The sequence below is a fragment of the Globicephala melas genome, chromosome 1 (assembly GCF_963455315.2).
Source record: "Globicephala melas chromosome 1, mGloMel1.2, whole genome shotgun sequence".
NCBI lineage: Eukaryota > Metazoa > Chordata > Mammalia > Artiodactyla > Delphinidae > Globicephala > Globicephala melas.
The window spans coordinates 187,750,033-187,764,017 of record NC_083314.1 but is presented as its reverse complement, the minus strand read 5'-3'; the positions used below and the strand labels follow the sequence as shown (position 1 = coordinate 187,764,017).

The 13,985-nt window shown below is 65.7% G+C and overlaps 2 protein-coding genes across 6 annotated transcripts in view; both read left to right on the top strand.

The window, feature by feature from the left end:
• Positions 1–1,397: 1,397 nt before the first annotated feature.
• Positions 1,398–8,068, top strand: KLHL17 (kelch like family member 17). 3 transcript variants are annotated; one of them, XM_060284917.2, is made up of 12 exons: positions 1,400–1,652; positions 2,505–2,764; positions 2,852–2,973; positions 3,134–3,355; positions 3,833–3,949; positions 4,038–4,344; positions 4,618–4,762; positions 4,847–5,014; positions 5,434–5,522; positions 5,605–5,678; positions 5,878–6,059; positions 6,396–8,068. In XM_060284917.2, exons 1-12 carry the CDS (start codon positions 1,540–1,542, stop codon positions 6,622–6,624), a joined length of 2,028 nt encoding a protein of 675 aa, XP_060140900.1. In that variant the 5' UTR covers positions 1,400–1,539; the 3' UTR covers positions 6,625–8,068. The 3 variants fall into 3 exon arrangements, with proteins under 3 accessions (XP_030738420.1, XP_060140900.1, XP_030738412.1); XM_030882552.2 differs by having other exon boundaries at positions 4,131–4,344; positions 6,396–8,067; XM_030882560.2 differs by lacking the exon at positions 6,396–8,068 and having other exon boundaries at positions 1,398–1,652; positions 5,792–5,929.
• The window catches only part of PLEKHN1 (pleckstrin homology domain containing N1), a 7,826-nt gene continuing 1,899 nt past the window's right edge, over positions 8,059–13,985 (top strand). The window contains exons 1-12 of one of the 3 annotated variants that reach the window (XM_030882595.2): positions 8,059–8,189; positions 8,289–8,388; positions 10,886–11,032; positions 11,119–11,199; positions 11,322–11,394; positions 11,693–11,820; positions 11,890–12,021; positions 12,132–12,212; positions 12,981–13,056; positions 13,175–13,323; positions 13,448–13,585; positions 13,782–13,922. In XM_030882595.2, coding sequence (XP_030738455.2) covers positions 8,107–8,189; positions 8,289–8,388; positions 10,886–11,032; positions 11,119–11,199; positions 11,322–11,394; positions 11,693–11,820; positions 11,890–12,021; positions 12,132–12,212; positions 12,981–13,056; positions 13,175–13,323; positions 13,448–13,585; positions 13,782–13,922 — 1,329 coding nt within the window. In that variant the 5' untranslated portion in view covers positions 8,059–8,106. Of the gene's footprint in view, positions 8,190–8,288; positions 8,389–10,885; positions 11,033–11,118; positions 11,200–11,321; positions 11,395–11,692; positions 12,022–12,131; positions 12,213–12,980; positions 13,057–13,174; positions 13,324–13,447; positions 13,586–13,781; positions 13,923–13,985 lie in introns of all 3 variants that reach the window. The other 2 variants (XM_030882599.2, XM_030882588.2) reach the window with 2 other exon arrangements.

Genomic DNA, 13,985 nt, shown 5'->3' with positions numbered 1-13,985 from the left:
ACTTCCTGCAGGCAACCCCGCCCCTGGCCCCGCCCCGCCGCGCCCCGCCAGGTGGCTTTAAGGTTCTCCAACCTTGGCTGCGGCGGCATCCAGGCGGGAGGGCGCGTTCGGATCTCTTTTTGGGCGGGAGGCGCTCGGCCTCCCAGGGTGGCACGCGGGATGAAAGCTCCCTGCGCAGGCCTGGTTCAGTCACGGCTCCCGCTCGTTTCCGCTGAGGGACAGACTGCGGAGCTCCAGCACCCGGCAGGACTGCGTAGGGCGGAATCCCGCCATTCCGCTCACAAATCTGTGACGTTTACCAAAAAAGGCACTAGTAACGACACCGACCTGGGGGAGGGCCGGGCCGGGTCACCGTCGCCCAGCCCAGCCCACAGCACACACCCCCCCGCCCCCTCCATGGGTTCCGTGAACACGTGCCTGTGAGGATGTCAATGCATTGACCACGGAAAAAATGCATGGGGGGAAACGTGTCAGAGAGAACTTCTATACAAAGAGCTCTTAGAAATCAATAATAAAAAGCCAACAATCTTTAGTAGAAAAAACAGACGAAAATAGAAATGGTGATGCTATAGATGAGCTGTTTGGGAATTGATAAATGACACTCTGATGAGGATCAGAACGATGAGAGCCGTTTCCACTTCACTGGACAGCCCCATAGCACCTGCGCTGGGGGAGCCAGAGGGGTGAGACAGCGGACAGACCCGAGCACTGTTACTGAAACCAGGTTGGCCAAATCTCCCTGAAAGAGGATGGCTGATATTTCAGTCCAGCGAGTCCTCTACTGGGAATTCAGCTACGAACACATCTGCCTAAGTACCCAGGCCGGCCCCGGCGGGGACAGCCACTTTTGCTCTGCCCTATCTGTGGAACAGCCTGCAGGTGCAAAGGCCCGGAGGCTGGAAGGTTGCCTTGGGGAAGGAAGGAGGTGGGGAAGACAACCTATGCCCTCCCCTCCCCCCACTCGTCCTAATGGCGGAGGTCCGCCGGCCTGGACAGCCAGATCCCAAGACAGGGGATCCCACAGCGCCCACGGCGTGCACCCCACCCCCCTCCCGCTCTGCAGCCAGCGTCCAGATCAAGGCCAGACGGCAAAGTGGCCTGCGTGGGGTTGGAGAGAGGAGGGCAGACGCGGCCCCCTGCTGGCTCAGGTCCCAGGGGCATCACGTGGGGCCATTCGGCCCCCCAGGAGATGCGGGGTCCCGAAAGGGGAGAGGGGTGCTTCTTGAACGAGTTGAGGCGGGCGGAAGGTCCAGGAGGTTTCTTGGGGATAGGCGGCGGGCGGGGCCCGGGGGGCTTCCTGGAGGAGGAGGCGGGCGGAGCGCCGAAACATTGGGAGGATTCGCGCGCTACGCGGCGCCCCCGAAACCTCGGGGGAGCGCGGGAGGCGGAGCGGGCGGCGCCGAGAAACAGCGGCTGCGGGCAAGCGGCGGGAGCGAGGAACGCAGAGCCTGCCGCCACCGCCGAGCAGCCCTCCAGCCGTTCGGCGTCCGCTTGTCCGAGCGTCCTCCGCGGATCGGCGGCGGGCCGGCGGCCGAACCCATGCAGCCGCGCAGCGAGCGCCCGGCCGGCAGGACGCAAAGTCCAGAGCACGGCAGCCCGGGGCCCGCGCCCGAGGCGCCGCCGCCGCCGCCGCCGCCGCAGCAGCCGGCAGCGTGAGTGGGCCGGGGGCCTGGGGACCGTGACTGGCCAAGGCCGAGGAGGAGGGGGGAAGGAGGGAGGGAGGGGCGCGCCGACCCTGGCAGGCTGCCGGGAGGGGGCGACCTCGTGCCCCGCAGGCTCGGCCCTACCGCGGAGGGTCCAGGTCCCCTGCGTTACCCGCGCACACATTCGGCGCGGGGCAGGGCGTCCCGAGGAGTCTGCTCCCGGAGGCTCTGTCCCCTCCCACCGCCCTTGAATTCCGGCTGCGCCGTTCAAAGACTCGGGCGGCCTGTCTGAATGATGGGGGGTTGGCGGTCAAGAGAGGTCACACTTGCTGGTCGGTGTAGGGGTCTGCTTCAGAGCCACCGGTCAGTACGGAGCGGTTTCACCTCGTGCACTTCCCTCATGCCCTGCCCGTGCCGAGAACACCGGACTCTGATGGGGGCACGGGAAGGGTTGGTTGCCAGCGATGGACAGAGAGCCTAGTCGCGAGGAGGGTCTAGAGAGCCGGGTTCTTCACGGAGGCCCCCGGGCGGAGGGAAGTGTGGTGCTTGATTTGAGCAGGGGTCGCGGCAGAGGAAGATGTACAGGTTCAATGACGGACCGGGGTCTGCCGTGGGATCCGACCTCACTCTGGTAGCAGGTTGGAGCAGAGTCTAGTTGGGCTCCCTGGATGCGAGGGAGCAGAGTGCGGTAGCGCCTGGAGAGCAGGGGAGGTCCCGAGGGGAGTGGGTCCTTGATGGAAACCTGGTTCGGGCTGCTGGGGGCGGGTGGCCTCCTGGGTGCCCAGGCCCTGCCCAGGGTCTCAGGGGTGGGTGAGCAGCTCCCTGCAGAGCACACCGTGACCAGGCACTGCCCACCTACAGCCCCGAGGCAGAGCGTGCCCGGCCCCGGCAGGCCCGGCCCACGGGCCCCATGGAGGGTGCAGTGCAGCTGCTGAGCCGCGAGGGCCACACCGTATCCCACAACTCCAAGCGGCACTACCACGATGCCTTCGTGGCCATGAGCCGCATGCGGCAGCGCGGCCTCCTGTGTGACATCGTCTTGCACGTGGCTGCTAAGGAGATCCGGGCACACAAGGTGGTGCTGGCCTCCTGCAGCCCCTACTTCCACGCCATGTTCACAAGCAAGTACTGCCCCATCGGGTCCGGGCACTTGGGGGACTCTGCAGCTCTTCCAAGGTGGGGACCAGCCTGACCTGCTGTCCCCACAGATGAGATGAGTGAGAGCCGTCAGACGCATGTGACGCTGCACGATATCGACCCTCAGGCCTTGGACCAGCTGGTGCAGTTTGCGTACACGGCCGAGATCGTGGTGGGGGAAGGCAACGTGCAGGTGAGGTTGCCTCACCTCTCATGTCCTGTACCGCTACCGTGCTTGTGCCTCTGCTCTCCCCACGCCCCCAGCATCCCCTGTACTGCTGCCACCCCTTCAGTCCTCACGTCCATTTCTCTGTCCCTGCTCCCCTGGCCGTCTCTCCCACCTTGCCCCATAGACTCTGCTCCCAGCCGCCAGCCTTCTGCAGCTGAATGGGGTCCGTGATGCCTGCTGCAAGTTCCTGCTGAGTCAGCTCGACCCCTCCAACTGTCTGGGCATCCGGGGCTTCGCCGACACACACTCGTGCAGTGACCTGCTCAAGGCGGCACACAGGTACGTGCTGCAGCACTTCGTGGACGTGGCCAAGACTGAGGAGTTCATGCTGTTGCCGCTGAAGCAGGTAACGTGGCAGCTGGAGCACAGCCTGGACCTTGACTCGGACCCCAACCCTGACCCAATTGCCAGACCCCAGTACCAGCCTTGGCCCCCCGGCCCCCATCATCTGGGCCCATAAGACCTGGTCTTTTGCCCCTTAGTCTTTATCTCCAGTCTCTGACTGACGTTCCAACCCCGCCAGCCATCCCCTGGGAACCCCCCACCCCCATTTTCTAACCCCACACAAGCTATCACCATTGATACCTGACACTCTCCTCTGCTGATTACACACCTGCCCACAGTCTCCCGTGCCTGGTTCCGTACTCCCAGGACTGCTCTGGAGCTAGGCCCCTGGGAACTGGGTCTGTGACTCCTGACCCTGCTTGGGTCTTCCTCATAGGAACACTGGGCCCCCTTGGACTCTCCCTCCCAGGCACCTTCAGGGCTCCATGGGTCCCCAAGCCCCTCCCCAGATCTCAGGTCTGAGGGTCCCCACCCCCAGGTGCTGGAACTGGTTTCTAGCGACAGCCTGAACGTGCCTTCAGAGGAGGACGTCTACCGTGCCGTCCTGAGTTGGGTCAAGCACGACGTGGATACCCGGAGGCAGCACGTTCCTCGGGTGAGGCCAGGCGCTGGGGGGCCTTGCGGTGCGTGGGAGGGGATGCAGTGACTGAGGATCAGGCGTGCCTGGGCCCTTCTGTGTCCAGAGATCCCACAGGGGTGATGCAGGCATGTGTCTTGAGGAGGGTCCAGGACACATGAGCAGGCCCGACCATAGCAGGCGTGCTACCACACCCCAGCTGATGAAGTGTGTACGCCTGCCCCTGCTGAGCCGGGACTTCCTGCTGGGCCACGTGGACGCCGAGAGCCTGGTGCGGCACCACCCAGACTGCAAGGACCTACTCATTGAGGCCCTCAAGTTCCACCTGCTGCCCGAGCAGAGGGGCGTCCTGGGCAGCAGCCGCACCCGGCCCCGGCGCTGTGAGGGCGCTGGCCCTGTGCTCTTCGCTGTGGGTACGCCCACCCGTCCCGTCCGGTCCCCCATCCCTGCCCTACGCCCTGTGTCCCTACCCACAAGCCCAGCACAAGCCCCCCCACCCCGTGCCGAGGCCACCCTGCGCTCACCCCACACCTGCTCTTCCATCCACCGCGGTGTGACCTGCTCACCAGTCACTGGCCCCACTTGCCCTTGGAGCCTCCAGGTCCTCAGCCTCGGGCTGTGCTAGAGCCTCCTAGCCCACTGTGTCCCTGGCCCCTTGTCCTGCCCCATCACCTCCCCCTGCCTAGGTGGTGGGAGCCTGTTCGCCATCCACGGCGACTGTGAAGCGTACGACACACGCGCTGACCGCTGGCATGTGGTGGCCTCGATGTCCGCGCGCCGGGCCCGGGTGGGCGTGGCGGCAGTCGGGAACCGGCTGTATGCTGTGGGCGGGTAAGAGTGGGGGCTGGGCTCGGGTCAGGGGCTTGGCATGTGCCCACTGGGCCAACCCTGACCGGCAGCGAACCCCTCCCCTAGTTACGATGGGACTTCAGACCTGGCCACCGTAGAGTCCTACGACCCTGTGACCAACACCTGGCAGCCTGAGGTGTCCATGGGCACAAGGCGCAGCTGCCTGGGTGTGGCTGCCCTGCACGGGCTCCTGTATGCAGCCGGTGGCTACGATGGGGCCTCTTGCCTCAACAGGTAGTGGCTGGGGTCAGGGCCGGGTGGCCTTTCAGGGTTGGCTTAGCAGGTGTGGCTGCACCAGGACCGCAGAGGTCCTGCCTGAGGGGAACCAAGGGGGACCCTGCCTGAGTCAGGTCACCAGGGTCCCCTGTGCCTCTTCATCTGGGCTAGCCCAGTGGCCCCTTCTTTCCTCTCTGGCATCCTTCCCACCAGGCCAGGGGCTGGGCCCAGGTGGACACTCGCCCAGCATTATCCAGGTAGCCTGTGGCCTGTGTCCACCCAGCAGGCCCTGCTTCCTGCTCCAGTGGGACTCTGGGGTCAGCCTCCGTGACTGCCTAGCACAGAATTTTAGTCATTCCTCGGGGGAGGGCAGGTCGTGGGGCCGGGACTGCCTTTCTGCCACTGCTCAAGGTCAGCAGCCGTCCTGGTGTCTACAGTGCCGAGCGCTACGACCCCCTGACGGGAACATGGACGTCGATCGCCGCCATGAGCACCCGGAGGCGATATGTGCGCGTGGCCATGCTCGGTGGGTGACTGCTTTGCATAGCTCCCACCCCAGGGACCCCCGCACACAGCAGGTGCACCATGGGTGTGTTGACTCTCTGCAGATGGGAACCTGTATGCCGTGGGCGGTTATGACAGCTCGTCACACCTGGCCACCGTGGAGAAGTATGAGCCCCAGGTGCGAAACACCCCAATCACACATTCCCCTCCCCAGAGCTACTTCGGGCCATCACTCTCTGGCCACCCCCATCCCCCGGAGGGTCATCCCTTTACGTCCACCCTGTCCCACAGACATCCCACCCTGGACTAGAGTCCTGCACGTGGAGACGGAGGGAGGCTGGTAGTGGGTCTGCCCCCAGCCCGTCCCTCCACCGCAGGTGAGCTCCTGGACGCCCGTGGCCTCCATGCTGAGCCGGCGCAGCTCCGCGGGTGTGGCGGTGCTGGAGGGGGCCCTCTACGTGGCTGGTGGCAATGACGGCACCAGCTGCCTCAACTCTGTGGAGAGATACAGCCCCAAGGCGGGTGCCTGGGAGAGTGTGGCGCCCATGAACATCCGAAGGTGTGCTGGCCCCCACACCTGTCACCACCACAGCGGTCTGCACCCCCGACCCCGACAGATGTGTCCCAGGCTCTCACCCCTGCGCGGCGTGTGCCCCCACCTCCTTCCCAGGTCTCTCCCTCCAGGGCCCCGCCCCCACTGCTCCAAGGCTCCGCCCCCATCATGCCAAGGCCCCGCCTCACCGGCTCATTTCCCCCTCCCATCCGTCCCGCCCCCATGATACCTCCCAAGGCCCCGCCCCCTGAGGCGCCTCATGTCTACCGCCCCAGACCCGGCCCTGCGCCCTCCTCACCCCCAGCCTCGCCCCTTACCTCTCCCTGTCCGCCCTGCCGGCAGGAGCACACACGACCTGGTGTCCATGGATGGCTGGCTGTACGCCGTAGGGGGCAACGATGGCAGTTCCAGCCTCAACTCCATTGAGAAGTACAACCCGAGGACCAACAAGTGGGTGGCCGCGTCCTGCATGTTCACGCGGCGCAGCAGCGTGGGCGTGGCAGTGCTCGAGCTGCTCAACTTCCCGCCGCCCTCTTCGCCCACGCTGTCCGTGTCGTCCACCAGCCTCTGACCCGTGGTGCGGCTGCGCAGAGACCCGCCCGCGGCCTCCCACGTGCCTTAAGCCCCCTGGGCCCAGCGCCTGCCTCCCCTGCGCGTGGGGCGGGGCTCGGCCCCCACCAGGAACGTCCGGGGCCGTCTGTCCAGTCTCCGCGCGTCTAGGCCGCGGCTTTCTGTGTTCCTTCCTCGGTGTGTGTTTGTGTGTGCCGTTTATCTATTCACTCGTTTATTTATTGACTGGTGGTGAGCAGGCTGCAGCTGCCAGTCTCTCCGTTTACTTTTAAAGTGTCCTGTCTCTGGGACCAGGCTGCCCTCCTGGGTGTCCTCCCACCGTGCTAGGGGCACTGGGGAGCGACAGGGTGGACACTGGCGTTGCCCGTGGGTAAGGGGCCAACTTGGACTCTCTAGACCTGGAGGGACCGAGGGGTGATGCAGAGCACTTATGGGGGGGGACTTTCTGAGCAGGTGCAGACCCCCAGCCTGAGCTGTGCACACCTCCTTGCTTCGCCCAGCCAGGCACACTCCCGGCGGGGGCGGGCACGAATCGGGCTTCCTTCCCGTGGCTGTGGTGTCATTTCTGGATCCTGCACTGAGCTGGGCACACGTGCACCGCAGGCCGCATACAGCAATATGAGCCCCTTGAACAATAAACACATTTCCTGGGCTCTGCGGGCCTGTGGCTGAGTGTCCATCTCTGTCTTCCAGGGTCCCGCCTGGGGTGACCAGGAGGGCCTGGGGTGGCTATGCGGCTGGGCCGAGATGCTGTGTTGGCACCTGGGGGCTTGGAGGCCGCACCATCACATCCAGGGGCAGGGCTGTGGTGGCCGGTGTGTTAACTCCTGGCTATGCGTGGCATTCCCCTCACCATGGCTGTCCCAGGCGCACCTGGGAGGGTCATGACCTCCCTCCTGGATTCTGGTTAAGCCTTGGGGACCCTGACCTTGATCTGGGGTGAGGATTGGACTGAGGCAAGAGAGGAGGCTGCGGGAGGGTCCTGGCTTCCCCTGACCCAGTTGCAAATTCCTGCTTCAACAGCTGAGAGTCAGCACACAGCCCCCTGCAGTCACTGGTGACTCAGCAACAGGCATTTCGGTGGAAACAGGATGTGTGCTCACACGGTGGGGAGGTCTGGAAGGGGATGCCTGGGCTCACGGAGCTCCAGCTCTAGGCACCCCCAGTCTGATGCAATCACAGTCTGGCCTGTGGGCCCCCTCCTGTACAGACTGGGGACTCTTCGCTGGGCGGTGAGAGGAGGGGAGCCTTCCCTGCCCCCCGCTGGCTGGCGTGTGTGGAGGACCCCGGGCAGGGAACTGAAAGGCTCAGCTCAGCCTCAGGTGGGGGCCAGGTCCCTCCCAGAAAGGCTCCGCCTCCCCGGCCCTTGGGTACAGGGCAGGCTGCCCCAGAGCCCCGCCCCAGGAGGTGGGGCAGGAGGCTCGGGACAGAGGGACCCAGACCTGTCGACCTGCTCTACTCGGGCCGGCTGCCACCGCTGCCCATGGGGAACAGCCACTGTGTCCCTCAGGCCCCTAGGAGGCTCCGAGCCTCCTTTTCCAGAAAGCCCTCGCTGAAGGGGAATAGGTGAGGCGGGGCCGGGTACAGCCGCGGCCACTCGGTCACAGGATCTCCCTCAATCTGCCTCGGGGGCCAGGCTGTGAGCACCCCTTCCCTTGTTCCCAGAGAGGACGGCGCCCGGAAGCTGGTCGGCCTGTTTGGCACCGAGGCCAGTCCGGATGGGGACACCACTGCCGACAAGATCTTCCGCTTCATCCCTGGAACGGTGAGCAGCCGGCCAGTGAGCCCTGGCTCAAGGGGGCGTGGCAGTGGTGGTCTGCGTGTGACCGCGCGTGTGTGTCCTGCCTGTGCTGGGCCCGGGGTCTTCCCCGTCGGACCAGGGGAGTCAAGTCCACGGCACAGGGAGGAAGTAGGTGCAGCCCTGCCCTGGGAAGCTCATCGGCCGAAAGTCTGAGCAGAGTGAAACTGAAGCCCGGCCCTGAGTCAGTGGGGCGGTGGGGCGGGGCCTCCACGCCTCGCCACGTGCCAGCCCTGCCTGGGGGCCCTGGTGTCCGCCCCCCGCCCCGGGCCCGGGCCCAGGACAGCGTGTCTGGGCACGTTGGAGCTGGACGAGCACGCGTGTCTTGGCTGCTGCCGTGTGGGCACGGGTGTCAGGCTGGTGACAGGGCCATGAACCGCCACGCCCCCCTGTCACTCGGAGAGTTAGGGGCTTCGGGTGCACAGTGAGCCGGCCTCCCCCCTACCCTCGGCCCCGGTTTCTCCAAGGGGTGTCCCTTCAGTGTCCACCGCTGCCTCATCCCACAGCAGCCCCTGCGCCCCGCCCCCAGGCCCTGCCACAGGGCCATGGCTCCCAAGCGCACGGCAGGCCACCCCGAGCTGAACGCCACCCCCAAGCCCCTGCCCAGCTGGCCGAGGGGGAGAGACACCCGCCCTTTAACCCAGCATGGCAAGGGGCGGGGCAAGGCTCTGCTGTGTGCAGAGGCCCTGGGGTGTGAGGGAAGTGACCCCCCAGGTCCTTGCCCCAGACACAGCTGCCCTGCGCCCCTCGGTCCTCACAACAGCTGGTGTGGGCTCCCAAGCCAGCTTCCCAAGTGTCCCCGTCGGGCTGTCCCCTCTCCTCCTCCCTGGGGTGTCCTGGGCTCCCTGTGGCCAAGTGCTGGCTTCAGAGACCAGGCTGCCTCAGAGAAGTGGACAGAGCACTTCCGACAAGTCCCAGGCGGCATCCCTCTGTGTGGCCGCATCTCACACCACAGCTCCCTCTGTCCAGGCCCCGCCTGGGCCGGGACATGGCAGCTGGAGAGGGGACCCGGCTTGCTGAACCTCTGGGAGTGGGGCCGGGGGAGGAGCCAGCGCTCCGCGAGCCCTGCCCGGGTGTGGGTTCTACACCCACACGAGAGCCTGCCCAGCCACGGCCCCAGGGCTGAGCCCAGGCCACAGGGCCAGCTGCGTGGCCCTTCCTGCGCTGTGGCCTGTTTTGCATGGGTCCCGTCCGGCATCATTCCCCGCACTGGGTGTGGGTGCAGGAGGCCCCACCCAAAGGCAGGGACGCCAGCAAGCTGTGAGTCTGTCTGTTCACATTCCTGGGCTTGCCCAAGGGGTGCCTCAGCTTGGTCAGGGCGCAGCAGCCCCTGCCAGCTCCCCAGCACGCCCTGATCCCAGACCTCAGCCCCTCCAGCCCCAGGTCGGCGCCCGTCCCAATCTGACTCCATTCTGACAGTCAAACCCCTGTTTATAGAGGAGTCTCTGTGTGCCAGGGTCAGCTGTTGGCGGGCGCTCACCCTCCCTGTCTTCAGCAGACAGACGTGGAGCCCCCAGCACACTCCAGGCCCGTCCTAGGCCCTGGCCCAGCAACGGGCCCCATTCTCGTACCGTTCTCACCCCATGACCGAGCCAGGTGATAAAACAAAGAAGTAAAAGACAGAGTAAGCCACACATGGCCAGCGCTGAGCAGAAACGTACAGGAGGACCAATGCGCGGGGGTCAGTGAGGCTAAAATGTTGGAAGGGCACCCGGACAGGGGCTCACAGAGAAGGGGGTCTGAGCCAGGCTCTGGATGGGGTGAGAAGGGGCTGGGCTGAGTGGTCCGGGCTGAGTGGTCCAGGCAGAGGGGGCAGCAAGGCCGAGCTCCTGAGACAGGCACGTGCCTGATGTGAGGGGAGAGGACCGCTTGGTCATTGTCAGGACCTTGGCCTCCGCTGAGAGGGAGATTGGGCGCGGGTGGCAGTGTGCTGGTGGCTTGAAATGGGCTGTGACGGGAGTACTTACACCAGGGAAATTGGCAAATACTACAAATCAGCCCCCCTCTTTCTTGGTAGAACCAAGTTTTAAAATGTTAGTAGCCAACCCTGAGATGTGGGAGGGATTCGAGTATCGTCTCACGTGGACACCTGAAAACCCTTCTGACCAACAAGTCTTGGGAGGTTGAATAACCAAAATGAGGGAACACGGTTAGGAAATAACGAAGCTAAGGTTGTATCTGCGTTGAACTGAAACCTCGACGACTCCAAGACTAGCGCACAGAGTTCTGTGACCAGCATGGAGGCTGTGTGTGTGTGTGTGTGTGTGTGTGTGTGTGTGTGTGTGTGTGTGTCTGTGTGTGTGTGCTGCGTTGTTTGCATGTGAAGAGGCTGTGAGTGTGGACAGGGTTCTGTACACACGTGTGATGCTGCGTGCGCCTTCTTAACCTGTGTATTGTGAGACTGGGGGCCAGGGCTGCTGGCCGCTGGTCAGGCCCCCTCGCCTGAGCTCTGCCCCCACCCCAGAGCATCCCGAGCCTGGAGAGCCAGCAAGAAAACCTGGAGCAGCCTTTCCTGAGTGTGTTCAAGGCAGGGCAGCGGAGGGCGCCCGTGAGGAGCCTGGGCACGGTTGTGCACTACACCAAGGTCCAGCTGCGTTTCCAGCACAGCCAGGTGGGGGCCGGGCCGGGAGGGGCATGCTTGAGGGCCACCCCGGGGCCTGCCCCCAGCCCTCAGACCCTGGCCCCACTCTCCCCCAGGACATCAGCGACTGCTACCTGGAGCTCTTCCCCTCCCACCTCTACTTCCAGGCCCATGGTTCCGAAGGACTCATTTTCCAGGTGAGGGGACATGGGCAGCGGAGGAGCTGGGGGAGAGGGAGAGAGCAGCCCCTTGGGGGGCACGCGGCCCAGTCCTGCTGGGCCCAGTCCCCCAGCCCTTCCCTCCCGCTGTGCTCTGGCAGGGGCTGTTACCACTGATGGAGCTGAGTGTCTGCCCGCTCGAGGGATCCAGAGAGCATGCCTTCCAGATCACAGGTGCGCAGGGGCACGGGGGTGCTGCCTGTGCTGACCTGGCCCCCAGGAGGGCGAGAGCACTAAGGCTGCTCAGTGAACCTGGCCGTCGACCGGCCCCAGGACCCGGGCGGGGCTCGGAGCACGTTGAGGGGTCCTGGCCTTTTCTCCGATGGGCACACGTGCGTCTGCCGGGCTGGGGCGGAGGGCAGTGGGTCGGGGGCCTCCAGAGCTGTGCGTGTGGTCATCAGTGGCTCCCCCCAACCCTTGAGGAGCCTTTCTTGTGGCCGCTGGCCTAGCCTACTCTGCCCCTCTCCCGCAGGCCCGCTGCCCGCCCCCCTTCTCGTGCTCTGCCCCAGCCAGGCCGAGCTGGACCGCTGGCTCTACCACCTGGAGAAGCAGATAGCCCTCGTGGGAGGGGTGCCGCGCCGCCACCCAGCACCGCCGCAGGTCAGTGCTGGGAACCCCACGCCCCTTTCCATCCCCACTCTCCTCCTGCCCTTGAACCCCCTCTCCCAGGGCCCCCCTGAGAACGAGCTCCCCTGGACTCTGCAGCGCAGGCTGACCCCGCTGCGGACGGCATCAGGGCTCCAGGTGGTGGGCACCGCCATCTGCGCCTCGAGGGTCAAGCTGCAGCATCTGCCCTCACAGGTGGGTGGGGGGCGCAGAGGTGGAGGAGGTGGGGGAGGGGTGCAGGCGGCAGGTGGGGGCCCTGGGTGTGTGCCGGTGGAGCCCCTACTCTGCTCTGTGGCCCCTCACAGGAGCAGTGGGACCGGCTCCTGGTCCTGTACCCGACCTCCCTGGCCATATTCTCCGAGGAAGCAGATGGGCTTTGCTTTAAGGTGGGTCCCTCCCCACTGTGGACCCGCCCCAGGGACGCACCCTCTGCGTGGGGGTGGGAGGGGGCAGCAGCTCAGGAGGAACCTGTATTTCGGGGCCTGTTGGGACAGATAGCACTGGCCCCACCCACCCAGCCCGCTGCCCTGGTCAGTCTGGTCTTAGCCTGACGTGGACAAGGAAGGTGGGTGCCCTGCCTCAGCATCCCGTGTCATCCTAGAGGGTCCTCAGGCACCAGCAGACCCATCACCTGGGGTGGGGGGTGTGGGGGCCCCTAGCGCCCCTAAAAGGGGCCTATACCTCTGAGCAGGCATCTTCCTGGTGCCTGAGGCCTATGCGTGTGCGTGTGCACGTGTGGGCCCGGGCGTGGGTGTGAAGGGCCTTCGGGGCCAGAGCGAGTGTCATGTGCATCAGGGTACTACATTCTACTGTGGGGGTGATCATGGCTTTCAGTCACTGAGAAACACACAGAGGGCTTTCTCGTAATCCCTTCCCACCCACCCCCATCTTAGCAGGTGGCCCAGGGGACCAGTCCCCGACCAGTCCTGTGTCGGCCACTGGCTGGCGAAGGCCCCACCTGGAGACCGGGGGTGAAGGCACCCCCCAAGGACAGACGGGGAGTGCCTGGCCTCCCACGGGGTGTCGGCCTTGGACCTGCCTTGCCCTCTGCCCGGCGTCCGAGTGCCCACCCAGCTCGGGAGGACAAGACGGGGCAGTGGGCACAAGGGTTGCTCCCCCTAACTAAGGCCTCGTCCCCCATGGATGCCCCGCAGGGGGAGCTCCCGCTCAGCGCCATCCACATCAACCTGAACGAGACGGAGAAACAGATCCGCTCTTTCCTGATCGAAGGTGGGCAGAGGCCAGGCCTGGGAGAGAGGGTGTGAGCCTAGCGCGCACCCAGCTCTGCACCGGGGCTTTGCAGGGGGCACCCTGCCCGCCAGGCCCCCTCACGGCATCTGTGTGCCAGGCCGTCTCATCAACACCATCCGTGTGGTGTGCGCCAGCTACGAGGATTATGGCCACTGGCTGCTCTGCCTGCAGTCGGCCTGCCGCGGGGACAGGACCTCCCCACTGCCCGGCCCCGAGAGCTTCCCGGGGCTGCGGGTGCCCCCACAGGTGAGGAGTCAGCAGGGGAGGTGCCGCTGGGCAGCGGTGAAACAGGAGGGTGGGCCTGGGCCCGGGGCGGTGGGGGGAGGGGCCCTGCCATCCGGCTCACCCTTACCCACCGCCGGCTGCCCAGGCTGTGGGCAGTGGCCGAGGCTCACTCTCCTCTGACGGACGGACCAGCTGGGACTCGGGGTGCCCAGCACACGCCTCCAACCATACCAGCCACTCCACGCCTGAGTCCACTGGAGGCTGCCCTGCCCGGCCCGCACCAGTGAGTATCTGGGGGGAAACGGGCAGAGGAAGGGGGCGGGGGACACTGCGGCGAGTTTGTGTTGGGGACACCACTGCAAGTAGGGCCCTAGTTCTTCAGGGGAGGGGACTCAGACCGGAGGGGCTCTGTGTAGTCTCAGAGGGGTATGTGGGAGAGGGCCCCGGGGAACATTCTGGAAGGCCCTTGGTCCCCACAGGAGCAAGCCAGCCCTGGCTGCACCAGCGTCGGTGGGCACAAGGCAAAGCTGAGACGGGCCGGCAGCAACCGATCACCCAGGAGCAAGGCCCAGGGCGAGGGGCCCGGCCCAGCCACCCCACTGCACCTGGACCTGATCAAGGTGGGCCCAGCACGCTGACCCCGGCTCCAGGCATGGCTCTCCCTCCCGCCCTCCATCTCCCCG

Bases quoted from the DNA above. Each gene is read 5' to 3' on its own strand.
- KLHL17 (XM_060284917.2), top strand. From the start codon at position 1,540: ATGCAGCCGCGCAGCGAGCGCCCGGCCGGCAGGACGCAAAGTCCAGAG. The intron at 2,765-2,851 runs GCAAGTACTGCC...CTGTCCCCACAG, and splicing joins CTTCCACGCCATGTTCACAA to ATGAGATGAGTGAGAGCCGT. The intron at 3,950-4,037 runs GTGAGGCCAGGC...TTCTGTGTCCAG, and splicing joins GGAGGCAGCACGTTCCTCGG to AGATCCCACAGGGGTGATGC.